The 16,184-nt window shown below is 38.8% G+C and overlaps 1 protein-coding gene across 1 annotated transcript in view; it reads left to right on the forward strand.

Moving 5' to 3' along the window:
- The window catches only part of DROSHA (drosha ribonuclease III), a 270,019-nt gene that overhangs the window by 229,766 nt on the left and 24,069 nt on the right, over positions 1 to 16,184 (forward strand). Inside the window, exons 22-24 of the mRNA XM_075826743.1 lie at positions 4,297 to 4,399; positions 5,934 to 6,004; positions 9,271 to 9,315. Of these exons, the coding sequence (XP_075682858.1) occupies positions 4,297 to 4,399; positions 5,934 to 6,004; positions 9,271 to 9,315 (219 nt within the window). The remainder of the gene's footprint in view (positions 1 to 4,296; positions 4,400 to 5,933; positions 6,005 to 9,270; positions 9,316 to 16,184) is intronic.

The raw sequence follows: 16,184 nt of genomic DNA on the forward strand, positions 1-16,184 counted from the left end.
GTATCTGCTTGTAAAACCGATAGTAATACCACACAAAATAGTCACTAGTTAACATCCCCCATATGTCTACTTTAGTTTGGCATCGTTTTTTGAACATTATTTTATTTTTCTAGGACGTTACAAGGCTTAGAACTTTAGCAGCGATTTCTCATATTTTCAAGAAAATTTCAAAAGGCGATTTTTACAAGGACAAGTTCAGTTCTGAAGTCTTATATATTAGAAAGTCCCCATAAATCACCCCATTTTGAAAACTGCACCCCTCAAAGTATTCAAAACAGCATTCAGAAAGTGTATTAACCCTTTAGGCGTTTCACAGGAATTAAAGCAAAGTAGAGGTGAAAGTTACAAATTTCATTTTTTTTATACAAAATTCATATGTAATACATTTTTTTCTATACCACAGAAGGTTTTTCCCAAAAAATGTAACTTATTATTTATTGCCCAGATTCTGCAGTTTTTAGAAATACCCCACATGTGGCCCTAGTTCGGTCATGGACTGAAACACCGGCCTCAGAAGCAAAGGAGCACCTAGTGGATTTTGGGGCCTCCTTTTTTTTAGCATATATTTTAGGTACCATGTCAGGTTTGAAGAGGTCTTGTGGGGCCAAAACAATAAAGACCCCCAAAAGTGACCTCATTTTGGAAACTACACCCCTCATGGAATTTATCTAGGGGTATAGTTAGCATTTTGAACCCACAGTTTTTTTGCAAAATTTATTTGAATTAGTTTGTGAAGATGAAAATCTACTTTTTTCTGAAAAAACGTAAAAATTTTTAATTTTTTCAAGGTATAAAAGAGAAAAAACACCCCAACATATGTAAAGCAATTTCTCCTGATTATAGTAATACCCCATATGTGGTAATAAACTGCTGTTTTGACCCACAGCAGGACTCAGAAGGGAAGGAGCACCATTTGGATTTTGAAATTCTGATTTTGCTGGAACAGTTTTCAGTGCCATGTCGCGTTTGAAATGCACTGGAGGGAACAAAATAGTGGAAACCCCCGGAAAGTGACCCTATTTTGGAAACTACACCCCTCAAGGAATTTTTCTAGGGGTAAAGTTAGCATTTTGACCCCACGGTTGTTTTGCTGAATTCATTGGAATTATTCTGTAAAGGTAAAAATCGACTTTTTTTCTGAAAAAAGGTAGCCATTTTTAATTTTTACAAGGAATAAAGGAGAAAAAGCACCCCAACATTTGTAAAACAATTTCTCCCGATTACGGAAATATGCCATATGCAGTAATAAACTGCTGTTTGGACCCACAGCAAGGCTTAGAAGGGAAGGAGCGCTATTTGGCTTTTGGAGCTCAAATTTAGCTGAAATGGTTTTTGGGTGCCATGTCGCATTTGCAAAGCCCCTGAGAGGCCAAAACAGTGGAAACCCCCAAAAGTGGAAATTACACCACTTAAAGAATCTATCTAGGGATATAGTGGGCATTTAGACCCCACAAGTCTTTTGCAGGATTTATTAGAATTAGGCCGTGAAAATGAATATCGACATTTCTTCCACTAAAATGTTGCATTTTTTTCAATTTCACAAAGGATAAAGGGGGTAAAAGCCGCCCAACATTTGTAAAGCAATTTCTCCCGAGTACGGCAGTACCCCACGTGTGGTCATAAATGGTTTTTCATTAGAAAGTAATTAACCCTTTCTGGAGTGATCCATTTTTTTCTTTTCCTTCTTAGTTTTTTCCTCCCCGCGTTCCAAGAGCCACAACTTTTTTATTCTTCAGTCAATAGAGCGGTATGAGGGCTTATTTATTGAGGGACGAGCGGTCGTTTTTATTGGTGCAACTTTTTGGTACATACAACTTTTTGAGCACTTTTTATTACATCTTTAGGTAGAGCGAAGGTGACCAAAAAAACAGCGATTTTGCCGTTCTAAATTCTTTATTTTTTACGTGAGACGCTCCATACATCACCCCCCACACTAAGACATGCTATGTCGTGGTGCGCGAAGGGGTTAATGCACAGCGCATGGTGCGGAGTGAAAATTACAATTTTCCACTCATATGCCATTTTAGTGCACTATATGTTATGCCCAGTTTGTGCCACTGAAGACAAATAACTCTAAATATTAACCGGGTTCTCCCGGGTATGGCGATGCCATATCTGTGGACGTAAATTGGTGTTTAGGCACGCTGCAGGGCTCAGAAGGGAGGGACGCCATTTGGCTTTTGGGGCACAGAGTTTGCTTGGTAGTTGTTCTGTTTGGGGTTTTACTGGTGTTTCCGTTTATAATGTGGGGGTATGTGTAATCTGTGCGGGGTACATCAGGGTATAATAAGAGGGTATAATAATGCAGTAAATAAATAATAATCCGCAGATATGTGGCCGGTGTCGCACTTATAAATGGTGCCCGATCTTATCTGCTTTTGGAACACTCTGTACATTTTGCATCGCCATATTCTGAGAGCCAGAACTGTTATATTTTTTCTCCACCGGAGCCGTGTGAGGGTTTATTCTTTGCGGGACAATCTGTAGTTTTCATTGGTACCATTTTGGGGTACCAGAAATTTTTTTGATCACGTTTTATTCCATTTTTTGGCAAGCAAGGTGACCAAAAACCATCAATTCTGACAATGTCTTTTATTTGTTTTTTTTATGGCCTTCACCCTGGGCTATAAATGACCATTATACTTTATTCTGCGGGTCGATACGATTACGGCGATACCAGATGTATATAACTTTTTGATGTTTTGCAGCGTTTGTGCAATAAAATCCCTTATTTATAAAATAAATTAATTTTTGTGTCACCATATTCTTAGAGCCATAACGTTTTTACTTTTCAGTCAAAAAAGCGGTGTAAGGGCTTGTTTTTTGCGGGACGGGATGTAGTTTGTATTGGTACCATTTTGGCGTACATGCGACTTTTTGATCACTTTTTATTGTATATTTTGGGAGGGTTGGTAACCAAAAAATTGTGATTCGGGCACTGTTTTTAGTTTATTTTTTTCGCGGTGTTCACCGTGCGGGAAAAATAATATTACAGTTTTATAGTTGGGGTCGTTACGAACGCGGCGATACCAAATATGTGTACTTTTTTTAACGTGTTAATTTTTTTCCTATAATAAAAGTCTTATTATAGGAAAAAAAGCATTCTTTGTTTATGTCACTTCTAACTTTGATTTTTACACTTTTTCAAAACATTTTTATTATCTTTTTTTAACTTTTTTTACTTGTCCCACTAGGGGACACTTAGACTTGCAGCTCTGATCGCTGCTGGAACACATTACACTACACACGTAGTGTAATGTGTTCTAACTGTCATTGTGACGTAACTGTCACACTGACAGGAAGCAGAGGAGGAACGGCCGGAGGCTGATCCTCCGAGGCTTCCGTACATGGCAACCCGGAGGTCATTGTCTGGCCTCTGGTTGCCATGATAAGGATCGCCAGCCCCCGCAAATACATGTGGGGGGCTGCCGATCCGCTGTAAACCTCTTCGATGTGGTGATCGCAATCGACCACCGCATCGAAGGGCCGCTGATCGGCAACGGGGAGAGCAGGGCAGACGCCCTGCACAGTTAACCGCCGCTGCGGTGTAGCGCCGCGCGGCGGTTAACTTTTAAAGCGCAGACGTAACTGTACGCCCAGGTGCGCGAAGTTACTGCTTATCTGGACGTACAGTTACGCCAAGGTGCGGGAAGGGGTTAAATAAGTAAAGGTAAAAATAAAAGCACCTCATTCTTTTCTGTTTCCTAACATAAAAACAGTGTCATAACGATGCCATATGCGCGAAAATCACGCAGCCACGCAACACATACTGATGACACACAGAACTGCAACGCACAAAAAACGCCTAACTCTTACTTTTAGTAGTACGTTGCAGCGTTGGCTCTTTCACTATCTTCTGTTATTTTCCTGCATTAACTAGCAGGGCTGCCCTCTCATCATGGCTCCGCCCACTGTCACGCCATTGGTTCTCCCATAGCTGCATGGGGACTGGCTGATTGGATGAATGCCTGTCCGCTAGGGAGACTGACAGGCTCTCTTCCAATAAGTGCCACAGAGTGCTGTGTGCAGGGGACCTGGTAGTTGGAGGTATGGTGCGGCCCACTGACTGACCGGCCCGCATGGAATCTTCCTGGTAGTTTACGTTGCCAATCCGCCCCTGATAGCAGTAAAATTTTCTTTTCATACAGCTCGCAAAAAGGATTTATACTTTGCTGATAAGAGAAGCCAAATATTATTTATCTACATATATAATTCAGGGACCGTGTTTTTTTTTTTTTGTTTGCTACGTATGACCGTAAACATTATTTCTTAACTTGATCTCATGTCTTACCATAGAAGCTGGAGTTGGATCGTTTCATGCTGTACGCACATGGACCAGACTTGTGTCGAGAGTCAGACTTGCGGCATGCCATGGCAAACTGCTTTGAAGCATTAATGGGTAATTATTGTACAATTTCAATTTTTCACATGACAAACGTATGGATTCTCATACTAAGTGTGAAAGTCGTCTTATGTTAATGTTATGAAATTGCTTGAACAGAAGTTCCCCATATACCATATACTGCTATTATCAGTACCACTATCTTTAGATGTTGGTGCAAAACAATAATAACATACAGTTTTCACAAATTTTGTCAAAGACGAAGCTTTACTTGACAGACACCACAAAAAATCTGAAGATGTAATATAATTATTATAAATGGGAGATGCAGGTTTTAAAACTCATATATTATGTGTACTGTTTGTATTCATTATTCCAGAACTTTTGATTTAGTTTGTTTTTTCGTCATAATATTTATGTAGATCCGACACTTTGTAATATTGTGCATGAAAATAATAAAATGCCTTCAATATTTAAAGGCCAGTGCCGATAAGATGGATGCGTCCTGATTATGAAATCTTTTATGTCTATTGAAGCTGTACTGTTGCCATACCGGTCACAAGACTTTAGGGCACTAGAACATGTCATCATACTGCTGGGGTTTAACATCCTAAACATGCCCCTCTCAAAACTGTCTGTTTCAGCATTTTATCTCTAGCTGTAATACAGTGTCAGAAGAGTCTTGAGAGGAGTCCGGGTGTACTGGCCTCGGCTTCATCAGAGCACTGAGCATGTGCAGGAAGCCGTTGGACTCCTCTCAATACTCTTCTCTCATAATTACCATACAGCGCATGCTGTATTACAACTTCTGTTAAGACAAAATGCTAGAACAACCAGTTTTGAGAGGTGACTGTTTAGGACACAAAACCCCAGTAGTGATATGCTAGTGGTTTAGTGCCCTAAAATCTAGTGACCGCTTCCCTTTAATTAAGAATGAGTTGCATAACAAGATAACATGTATAAATAAATAAACGCCACCTGGAACAGATAAAGGTTTATTAACACTGCGCCTGCAGTGTACATCGTGGGTATACGTCGGGAGTATTTCCCGTCATATACCTCTAACGGATGCTGCTGTATAGACATACATTGGCATCTGTTGGCCATGGACGCCCATGTTAAGAAGAAAAAAAAAAAAGATCTTGACTGCGCTATTCCATACTGTTAAAAAAATGTATACCAACCCAACTGAGACTAAAAGGATGAATCGGTCCTATGGATACCTTTGACGTATGCACCAGGAACTTTCCCGGCGCAGACGCCATACAGACGTTGCAAACAGTTTGAATTCAGCCCAAAAAAAATGCTTATGTGCTTTACTGTACATTAAAAAGAAAAAAAAAAGCCCAATTATAAATATACATTTTGAAAATCAATCATGTGCCAACCTAGAAATGTATGGATAATAACTTCCTTTATGATTGTAGAAAGTGGTTTACAGATAATTTAGATTTATTTGAGGGAAGAAAAACAAAACTCCTGAAGTTCAACATAGACGTGTACTTTTTGTCTACTCACTATTGTTAATGGCATTGAAAAATTGCTGGCAAATCTTCATTATTTCTGATCAAGGACTGTAATCTTTATATAGGTGCAGTGTATCTGGAAGGAGGCCTTGAAGAAGCAAAGCAGTTATTTGGAAGAGTTCTCTTTTTTGATCAGGTAAAAGATTATTATTTTATAACGTCTCTATCTTTTTGTTGTCTAGCATCCCCCCCCCCCCAGCCCCCAAGCTTTTAATGATGCTTTGTAAAAAGGAAACATGACTAACTTTTTAATTTAGTATAACACCGTGCAGGAGACCGTGTCTATATTACATTTGTGGGCATACAGTGAAGGAAATAAGTATTTGATCCCTTGCTGATTTTGTAAGTTTGCCCACTGTCAAAGACATGAACAGTCTAGAATTTTTAGGCTAGGTTCATTTTACCAGTGAGAGATAGATTATATAAAAAAAAAAAAACTGAAAATCACATAGTCAAAATTATATATATTTATTTGCATTGTGCACAGAGAAATAAGTATTTGATCCCTTTGGCAAACAAGACTTAATACTTGGTGGCAAAACCCGCAGTCAGACGTTTTTTGTAGTTGATGAGGTTTGCACACGTTAGATGGAATTTTGGCCCACTCCTCTTTGCAGATCATCTGTAAATCATTAAGATTTCGAGGCTGTCGCTTGGCAACTTGGATCTTCAGCTCCCTCCATAAGTTTTCGATGGGATTAAGGTCTGGAGACTGGCTAGGTCACTCCATGACCTTACTGTGCTTCTTTTTGAGCCACTCCTTTGTTGCCTTGGCTGTATGTTTCGGGTCATTGTCGTGCTGGAAGACCCAGCCACAAGCCATTTTTAATGTGCTGGTGGAGGGAAGGAGGTTGTCACTCAGGATTTGACGGTACATGGCTCCATCCATTCTCCCATTGATGCGGTGAAGTAGTCCTGTGCCCTTAGCAGAGAAACACCCCCAAACATAATGTTTCCACCTCCATGCTTGACAGTGGGGACTGTGTTCTTTGGGTCATAGGCAGCATTTCTCTTCCTCCAAACACGGCGAGTTGAGTTAATGCCAAAGAGCTCAATTTTAGTCTCATCTGACCACAGCACCGTCTCCCAATCACTCTCAGAATCATCCAGATGTTCATTTGCAAACTTCAGACGGGCCTGTACATGTGCCTTCTTGAGCAGGGGGACCTTGCGGGCACTGCAGGATTTTAATCCATTACGGCGTAATGTGTTACCAATGGTTTTCTTGGTGACTGTGGTCCCAGCTGCCTTGAGATCATTAACAAGTTCCCCCCGTGTAGTTTTCGGCTGAGCTCTCACCTTCCTCAGGATCAAGGATACCCCATGAGGTGAGATTTTGCATGGAGCCCCAGATCGATGTTGATTGACAGTCATTTTGTATGTCTTCCATTTTCTTACTATTGCACCAACAGTTGTCTCCTTCACACCCAGCGTCTTACTTATGGTTTTGTAGCCCATTCCAGCCTTATGCAGGTCTATGATCTTGTCCATGACATCCTTAGAAAGCTCTTTGGTCTTGCCCATGTTGTAGAGGTTAGAGTCAGACTGATTAATTGAGTCTGTGGACAGGAGTCTTTTATACAGGTGACCATGTAAGAGCTGTCTTTAATGCAGGCACCAAGTTGATTTGGAGCGTGTAACTGGTCTGGAGGAGGCTGAACTCTTAATGGTTGGTAGGGGATCAAATACTTATTTCTCTGTGCACAATGCAAATAAATATAGATAATTTTGACTATGTGATTTTCAGTTTTTTTTTTTAATATAATCTGTCTCACTGATAAAATTTAACCTAGCCTAAAAATTCTAGACTATTCATGACTTTGACAGTGGGCAAACTTACAAAATCAGCAAGGGATCAAATACTCATTCCCTTCACTGTAGACCTATGGTTAAAAACCTACATGGAGAGGTCTGATTTTCAGTTTGTAGTGGTTGAAAAGTGGTATTCTGATTTATGCGTATTTTATTAGAAAGTGGTCATTTATTTTATTTATTATTGAAACACAAGAGTGTACTAACCATTGAAGCAGGCCTGCAGCTACTGTGGGTTCCTTGAATGTCCAGGCTTTTCCTTTCCCAGAAAGCAAGGAAGGAGAAAATCGGCCTGAGGGTCAACTTTCTCTAGTGAACCTGAACCAGACATACAGATGTGTCCTTCCTTACCTTTCCTCTTATCTCAAACATATCAAGGGAAGTGTGACGCAAGATGACCAGCTTTAAAAAAGAAAGACATGATTTCATGATACTCTGCCATGAGATATCTGAGTGTCTGTGTGGCCACCTATTGATTGTGATGTGAATTGTGGCCTGTCAAGGATTTTGATAGCATGTCGCGATATTGTGTTGAAATGGTTTAGTGAGAAATTTAAGTCATTAACCAAATTCAAGCATCTGTATAATAAGTAAGACAATGGGTCCTCTTCCTCCATTCATGTCCCCTTCATAACATAAGCAAAATAATTTTTATATTGATATCATTGGTATGCTTTAATGTTAAATATGCATACTCATGGATGGTAGGTTGGACAAAACCATCTGATTGCAGAGGTTGATTTCCTCTCTCCTTAATTTTAAAGCCCTGTTCACACTGAGTTTTTTGCAAATAGAAAAATCTGCCTCAAAATTCCGTCTGAAATTTTGAGCCAGATTTTGACCTGCCAGCACGCCGTTTGCTGCGTTTTTCACGCGCGACCATTGAGCGCCACGACAAATGTTTTTCTGCCTACCATTGATGTCTATGGGAGGTCAGAGACGTAAACGCCTGAAGATAGGGCATGTCGCTTCTTTTTCCCACGTGCGGTTTTTACCGCTCACGGGGAAAAACAGTCTCCGCCTTCTATTGACATCAATGGGAGACGTTTTGAGACTTTTTTTGCGCATTTTCCGACGCGATTTCCGCGTCAAAAAACTCTGTGTGAACTCCCCCTTAGAATAATGAATGTATCCACTTTCATCACACTTGAAATGTCGAGATATTCTCATAAATATACAGTGCTAGATTTCCATATTATTTGATAATTACATGTATATTTTGTCTTTGAAAAGAAAATCATTGTAATCCTGTGGAAGAATTTGTTCGGCTCTGCATCTTCTCATACATCATGTTTAAGTACAGTTTCTAATACCCATGGTGTCTGGTCATTTTATTTTTTCTGGCCCTAATTATTATCCCCGGGTTCATTTGGTGAAGTTCCCCTTTTCTCCACTGTAGGAGCTAGAGGCAATGTCAGTTGTGTATAAGCTTTTTATTTTCAAATTAATTTGCAGGCAGTATTGGATTTTCCATGAGCCGAGTCAGCATCTAAAATAGTTGCGTATTTCAAGTAATGACATTTTATTTAGTGCTGTGGAATTTGCTAAATGATTGCCTAGAGCATTAATGACATTTTTCAACATCTACAGGACCTGCGGGACGTGTGGCTTAATTATCCACTACACCCACTTCAAGTAAGTAATTGCTCTTCTTATTGTAATATATATAGTAGCATTTATTGCTTTTTATTTATTTGCTGCTTCTCTTTGATTTCTTCCCGTGACATTCATGATACCAGCGCTGGATTTATTAACAAGCTGTGTGCCGTATACATATATATATCATCCTCTGAAGTGTGTAAACCAAACAACTGGAATTAACTCTGCCTCCAACAAACATGAGCCAATTTCTTTTCTGTCCCGCGAGAACATTTATTTTAGTGACTTTTTTTATTTAGCTTCGGGCGAATATGTCATATTTTATTTTTTATGATGTGAGCAAGCCATTGTTTAAAAGAAGCCTTAATCTAAAACAACAGACGCAGAACAGTTTTGCATACTGTTGAAACATTTTATTATTAATATTTAATATTAACTTTTCTGTTTGGCTTGTTTTTTGGGTTTTTTTTTTAGTCGAATGTCAGATTCAATCCAAAAGATTGAACATGAAACACTCAATTGATTATAGAACCGTTTCTTGTGTACTGTAGTTTTTCTATCAGATACGCTCAATTCACAGAGGCTACAAATTATTAAAATGCATTGAATAGCACATATTGCATTTAAGGGGGGGCATGCATGTTTGTCATTTGTATACCTTCAATACATTATATGGAATTGCTCAATCAGAAGTACCTACTAAATTCACGCATTCACATTACTATTACATTGATTCCTATGACCGCATTGGCTCAGAGATTCGGAGATGTCCTGAAAAGCACTGGGGGCTCCTTAGTCTTAGCGATTTCCCCATCAATGTAAACTTCTAACATGTATCTATTGCATGTAAGACTATTTTTATTTTTATTTTAAACTATAGGTAGACTTTTCTGTTACGCTGATAATGACTATTTGGAACAGATGAATTTCCAAATCTGCACAAGTGTCTAGTTTCTAATCATATTAAAATCCATTCAGTGGACATGGGTATGGGGGTTGCTCGTACGAGTGAACGATGGGGGCCCCAGTGGATGAAGCAGTGGATAGGTGATCAATGTTATCTGCCGGAATACCCCTTTTTACTCTATGGGCATTTTGTATATGTGTCTATTCTGTGATGATTTTTATTCCTGTACACAATGCAAATGAGAGTACTGTTGCTCCTTGCATGATATAGCAACATAGCTCATATCAAATAGAGCACAGAATAGTTTACAGTCCTAAAAGTGCAGTGGCATTCAAACATAAAGAGCAGAGATCTGAGGATGTAGCCTTCGTTATATTGACTTTTGGCGCGCTAGGATAAAAATTTAGCGCGTCTATGACGTGTCTGAAACAGTCAGTGTATGAATAGTATGGCCGCCGGCGCTTCTCTGTATAGTGGGTTAGAATGGGGGGGGATAGGCAAATTGTCAGTGTAGGAATAGTATTGCCGCCGGCGCTTCTCTCTATAGCGGGTTAGAAGGGGTATTACATAAGGAAAGAGTCAGTGATAGTTCATCGGTTTACAAGTGGTATTAATAGCTTTTTTATGAATAGTTGGTACCATGGGGAACAGAAGACCTGGTCAAACGGGTAGCGGAGCCAATTCTGCGGACAAGTAGTGGATCCACTATTGGCTCCTTTTGACAGTGGGCTGTAATGCTTTTTTGTTTGGGTCTGCTCACATTCAGTACTGTACATGTATAGTACATTACTGCAATAGTGCGACCGATGTATATAGCAAAGCCGGCGCCATCTATAAAAAATCAGCCTGGTGCGTGCCTGCTTCCCTCTAATTATAGTAGGCCATTTTTGGGTTCTGTCGATTGATTATATATCCACCAGTCAAATGTTCTGAATGGCTGAAAAAGTCACATGGTGGATTCAGGATATTACAGGTTACAAACCTTTTTTTTTAAATGCAGAAAGCTAGCAACGCGTTACGATGTGATTCTTAAACGAACCACAGCAAGTTACTTTGTCGGGCTAGTGTGTTAAGCCAGTCAACATAACGAATGCTACATCTGTATATCCACCAGGTCAGGCAATAAGAGAGAAAAAAAACCTGAAAAATAATAATAAAAATAGAGTAACAGTGGACACTCCACGTGTGTGTGTGTGTGTGTGTGTGTGTGTGTGTATATATATATATATATATATATATATATATATATATTGTGTGTGTATATATATATATATATATATATATACACCAGTAGAAAAAACGGCAGCACTCTAATTCAGTGTATAGGTTCCAGTAATGAAGGGTGCCAGCTGATAGTCCCGATCCAAAGACCATACGTATATCCAAAAAGAAAATTCAGCAGCACTCCAATGATCAAGGTGAAAAAAAGGTGAAATTTATTATGCCAACATGGCAATGCAACGTTTCCGTCCCACCTTGGGACCTTTCTCAAGCATAGTGATACATACAAGTTCAGTGCTTTATATAGTGTGTATACAATCAGTGTCATCAATCTCATTAGAATAATGAGGTTGATATATACATCTCAAAATAACGTGATACAGCAAAGAAAGAGTATCGAAGTGACATAAATCGATACAAATAGTGAAAACAATACGATGATGTTAAAAACAACATAAAACATACATTTCTGATGCAAGAAATTACAACATTCCTTAAATCACAATATTCACCAGCTGGGTGAGATTCGGAGACTGCACGACCACTTAACCAATCAGAACGCCGGTATTGTTGTAAGACGTATAACACTTGTCATTCACAGCCGGTATCTGTCCGGCTCCACTGCGCATGCGTCGGATCAGTCCGGACCGGATATGACATCTCGCTATAGTAACTAGGATACCGATCGTTAGTAAACAAAGTCCTCTTAGCATTCAATTATATGTGGTCGATCCGTATAACCCGGAAATGACACATCGCTTCAGGAGTTAAACATATCGATCCTCCGAAAAGGCATTGCATACAATACAGATAAGAAATATAATTTAGCTAAAAAAAGACTATTTTTGCTCATCTTGTCTTTACACAGCACCAACAGGGTAAATATACCCAAATGTTATACCTGCATGGGAATAGGCAGATTTACCGCACATCATAATTAGAGTGACAAAAGCTCATTCATAGTAATATATAAATAGACCAGTAGAATCCACACGAGGAAGACGGGATCCCGATCACATTCCGTGGGCGGCGGTCTCCGTCATTCAGGTTCGTGGAAAGAAACGCACACAACATCGTGTACGCGGTCCCAACCATATCACCTATAACACGTGTAACGGACTCACTATATTTAAAATAATAAAAATAAAAAAGAGGGAAAAGATGTGCCATAAATATCACCCAGCCATGGGAAAGAAAGAAACTAATAAAATATCAAATTTGCTGAGAAACAGACACATTGAGCAAGAGAACATTTCAACTACTTTTCCATCGCAGATATAGCTAATATTGGTTATCGTAATATCAATAAAGTTGATCTGAAGTGGTCCTGCAGTCCCATGTTTATCTATAATAGAAGAATTTTTATTAAAAAACATGTCAAAAATTTATGTATCACATATATTCTTTTTAAAGAGGAGAACATCACCAGAAGTCAAGACACAACAGAAGGTAACGGTCTCAGGAAGCAACTCTGGCTACATTAAATTCAACGTTAAGACCATTAGGTCGCAAGGTATTCAATTGGAAGATCCATTGAAGTTCACATTTATGTAGTGCCCTATGTCGATCACCACCCTTATAGGATACAGGGATATGGTCAAGGATCATAAATTTCAGATCTTTTTCAGTATGACCATGATCAGTAAAATGTTTTGCAACAGGTAAGTCACATTTCTTTTTTCTTATTGAGTACCGATGGTTATTCAACCTTGTTTTAAAATCACATGTAGTTTCCCCTACATACAATAAATAGCAGGGGCACCAAAGTACATAAATAACCCAGTCTGTATCACAGGTTACATGGTGTTTAATTTTAAATAACTTATGTGTCACAGGATGGTCAAAAGTATTACCCCTCTGCATAAGATTGCAATTGATGCATCTATGGCATGGGAAATTTCCTGGTCTTAAAGACTTTAATAACGTTTGTGTCCCTTTTAGCTGTTGTTCACCAACTCTGGTTCTAACAAGATTGTCCCGAAGATTCTTAGATCTACGGTAAGACATTAAGGGCGGATTGTTTAGTTCACAAATATGGTTATAGCTATTTTTGATAATAGGCCAATGTCTATTCAAAATGCTGGATATACTGCCACTCAACACATTATATGTAGATATAAATGGTAATCTTTTGCTTTTAATGTGCTTACACGGTTTAGTCAATGTTTCCCTCGGAATACTCTTGATCTTCATTTTGTGAGTATATAATAAATGTTTAGGGTATCCCCTTTGTGCAAAATTAGAGATCATGAGGTCTAGGGACGTATCTAAATCATTCGGATCATCCACAATCCGTTTTGCTCTCATCATCTGACTCAATGGCAAAGACCGAATCATGTTCTTAGGGTGACAGCTCTCAAACTGTAAAAGGGTATTACGATCTGTATCTTTCGTATATAGCCTGGTAGTTAGGACATTGTCCCTCAGTATTACATTGACATCCAAAAACTGTACCATTTCATTGGAATAGGTCATAGTAAATTGGATATTTTGATCAATCTGATTCAGGAACTGGTGAAAAGACTCCAAGTTTGCTACAGTATCCGTCCAGATGAGGAAGACATCGTCTATGTATCTCCACCACCCCAGTACATGGGTGAAGTGGTGGGACACATAGACGCATGTCTCCTCCATCATGTCCATGAAAATATTAGCGTAGGTGGGGGCCATATTGGACCCCATCGCCGTCCCCTTTAATTGAATGTAAAATTTGTCATTGAACATGAAGTAATTATTAGTCAAAATAAGTTCTAGGAGAGACATAATGAATTCCCCCATGCCATAGATGCATCAATTGCAATCTTATGCAGAGGGGTAATACTTTTGACCATCCTGTGACACATAAGTTATTTAAAATTAAACACCATGTAACCTGTGATACAGACTGGGTTATTTATGTACTTTGGTGCCCCTGCTATTTATTGTATGTAGGGGAAACTACATGTGATTTTAAAACAAGGTTGAATAACCATCGGTACTCAATAAGAAAAAAGAAATGTGACTTACCTGTTGCAAAACATTTTACTGATCATGGTCATACTGAAAAAGATCTGAAATTTATGATCCTTGACCATATCCCTGTATCCTATAAGGGTGGTGATCGACATAGGGCACTACATAAATGTGAACTTCAATGGATCTTCCAATTGAATACCTTGCGACCTAATGGTCTTAACGTTGAATTTAATGTAGCCAGAGTTGCTTCCTGAGACCGTTACCTTCTGTTGTGTCTTGACTTCTGGTGATGTTCTCCTCTTTAAAAAGAATATATGTGATACATAAATTTTTGACATGTTTTTTAATAAAAATTCTTCTATTATAGATAAACATGGGACTGCAGGACCACTTCAGATCAACTTTATTGATATTACGATAACCAATATTAGCTATATCTGCGATGGAAAAGTAGTTGAAATGTTCTCTTGCTCAATGTGTCTGTTTCTCAGCAAATTTGATTATTTTATTAGTTTCTTTCTTTCCCATGGCTGGGTGATATTTACGGCACATCTTTTCCCTCTTTTTTATTTTTATTATTTTAAATATAGTGAGTCCGTTACACGTGTTATAGGTGATATGGTTGGGACCGCGTACACGATGTTGTGTGCGTTTCTTTCCACGAACCTGAATGACGGAGACCGCCGCCCACGGAATGTGATCGGGATCCCGTCTTCCTCGTGTGGATTCTACTGGTCTATTTATATATTACTATGAATGAGCTTTTGTCACTCTAATTATGATGTGCGGTAAATCTGCCTATTCCCATGCAGGTATAACATTTGGGTATATTTACCCTGTTGGTGCTGTGTAAAGACAAGATGAGCAAAAATAGTCTTTTTTTAGCTAAATTATATTTCTTATCTGTATTGTATGCAATGCCTTTTCGGAGGATCGATATGTTTAACTCCTGAAGCGATGTGTCATTTCCGGGTTATACGGATCGACCACATATAATTGAATGCTAAGAGGACTTTGTTTACTAACGATCGGTATCCTAGTTACTATAGCGAGATGTCATATCCGGTCCGGACTGATCCGACGCATGCGCAGTGGAGCCGGACAGATACCGGCTGTGAATGACAAGTGTTATACGTCTTACAACAATACCGGCGTTCTGATTGGTTAAGTGGTCGTGCAGTCTCCGAATCTCACCCAGCTGGTGAATATTGTGATTTAAGGAATGTTGTAATTTCTTGCATCAGAAATGTATGTTTTATGTTGTTTTTAACATCATCGTATTGTTTTCACTATTTGTATCGATTTATGTCACTTCGATACTCTTTCTTTGCTGTATCACGTTATTTTGAGATGTATATATCAACCTCATTATTCTAATGAGATTGATGACACTGATTGTATACACACTATATAAAGCACTGAACTTGTATGTATCACTATGCTTGAGAAAGGTCCCAAGGTGGGACGGAAACGTTGCATTGCCATGTTGGCATAATAAATTTCACCTTTTTTTCACCTTGATCATTGGAGTGCTGCTGAATTTTCTTTTTGTGTATATATATATATATATATATATATATATATTTATTGCATGGGTTTTTGCATAAAATTACCTTTTTTTGTGGTAGACTCACTTGTGAAGTTCTTGTGCTGGAAACCATATAAAAGAATTGATCTTAAGATGTAAAAATTAGGATCTGATATGATCTATCTTGGAGTAATCGTTTGGTGAATCCGTATAAAAGCAAAGGCCTTTTCAAACAGGCCAATTATAGGGCAAACAAGCGCTAATGCGAACGCTCATTCGCGGTCATTGGAAACA

Source organism: Rhinoderma darwinii, chromosome 5 (genome assembly GCF_050947455.1).
Source record: "Rhinoderma darwinii isolate aRhiDar2 chromosome 5, aRhiDar2.hap1, whole genome shotgun sequence".
In the NCBI taxonomy this organism is placed as follows: Eukaryota; Metazoa; Chordata; class Amphibia; order Anura; family Rhinodermatidae; genus Rhinoderma; species Rhinoderma darwinii.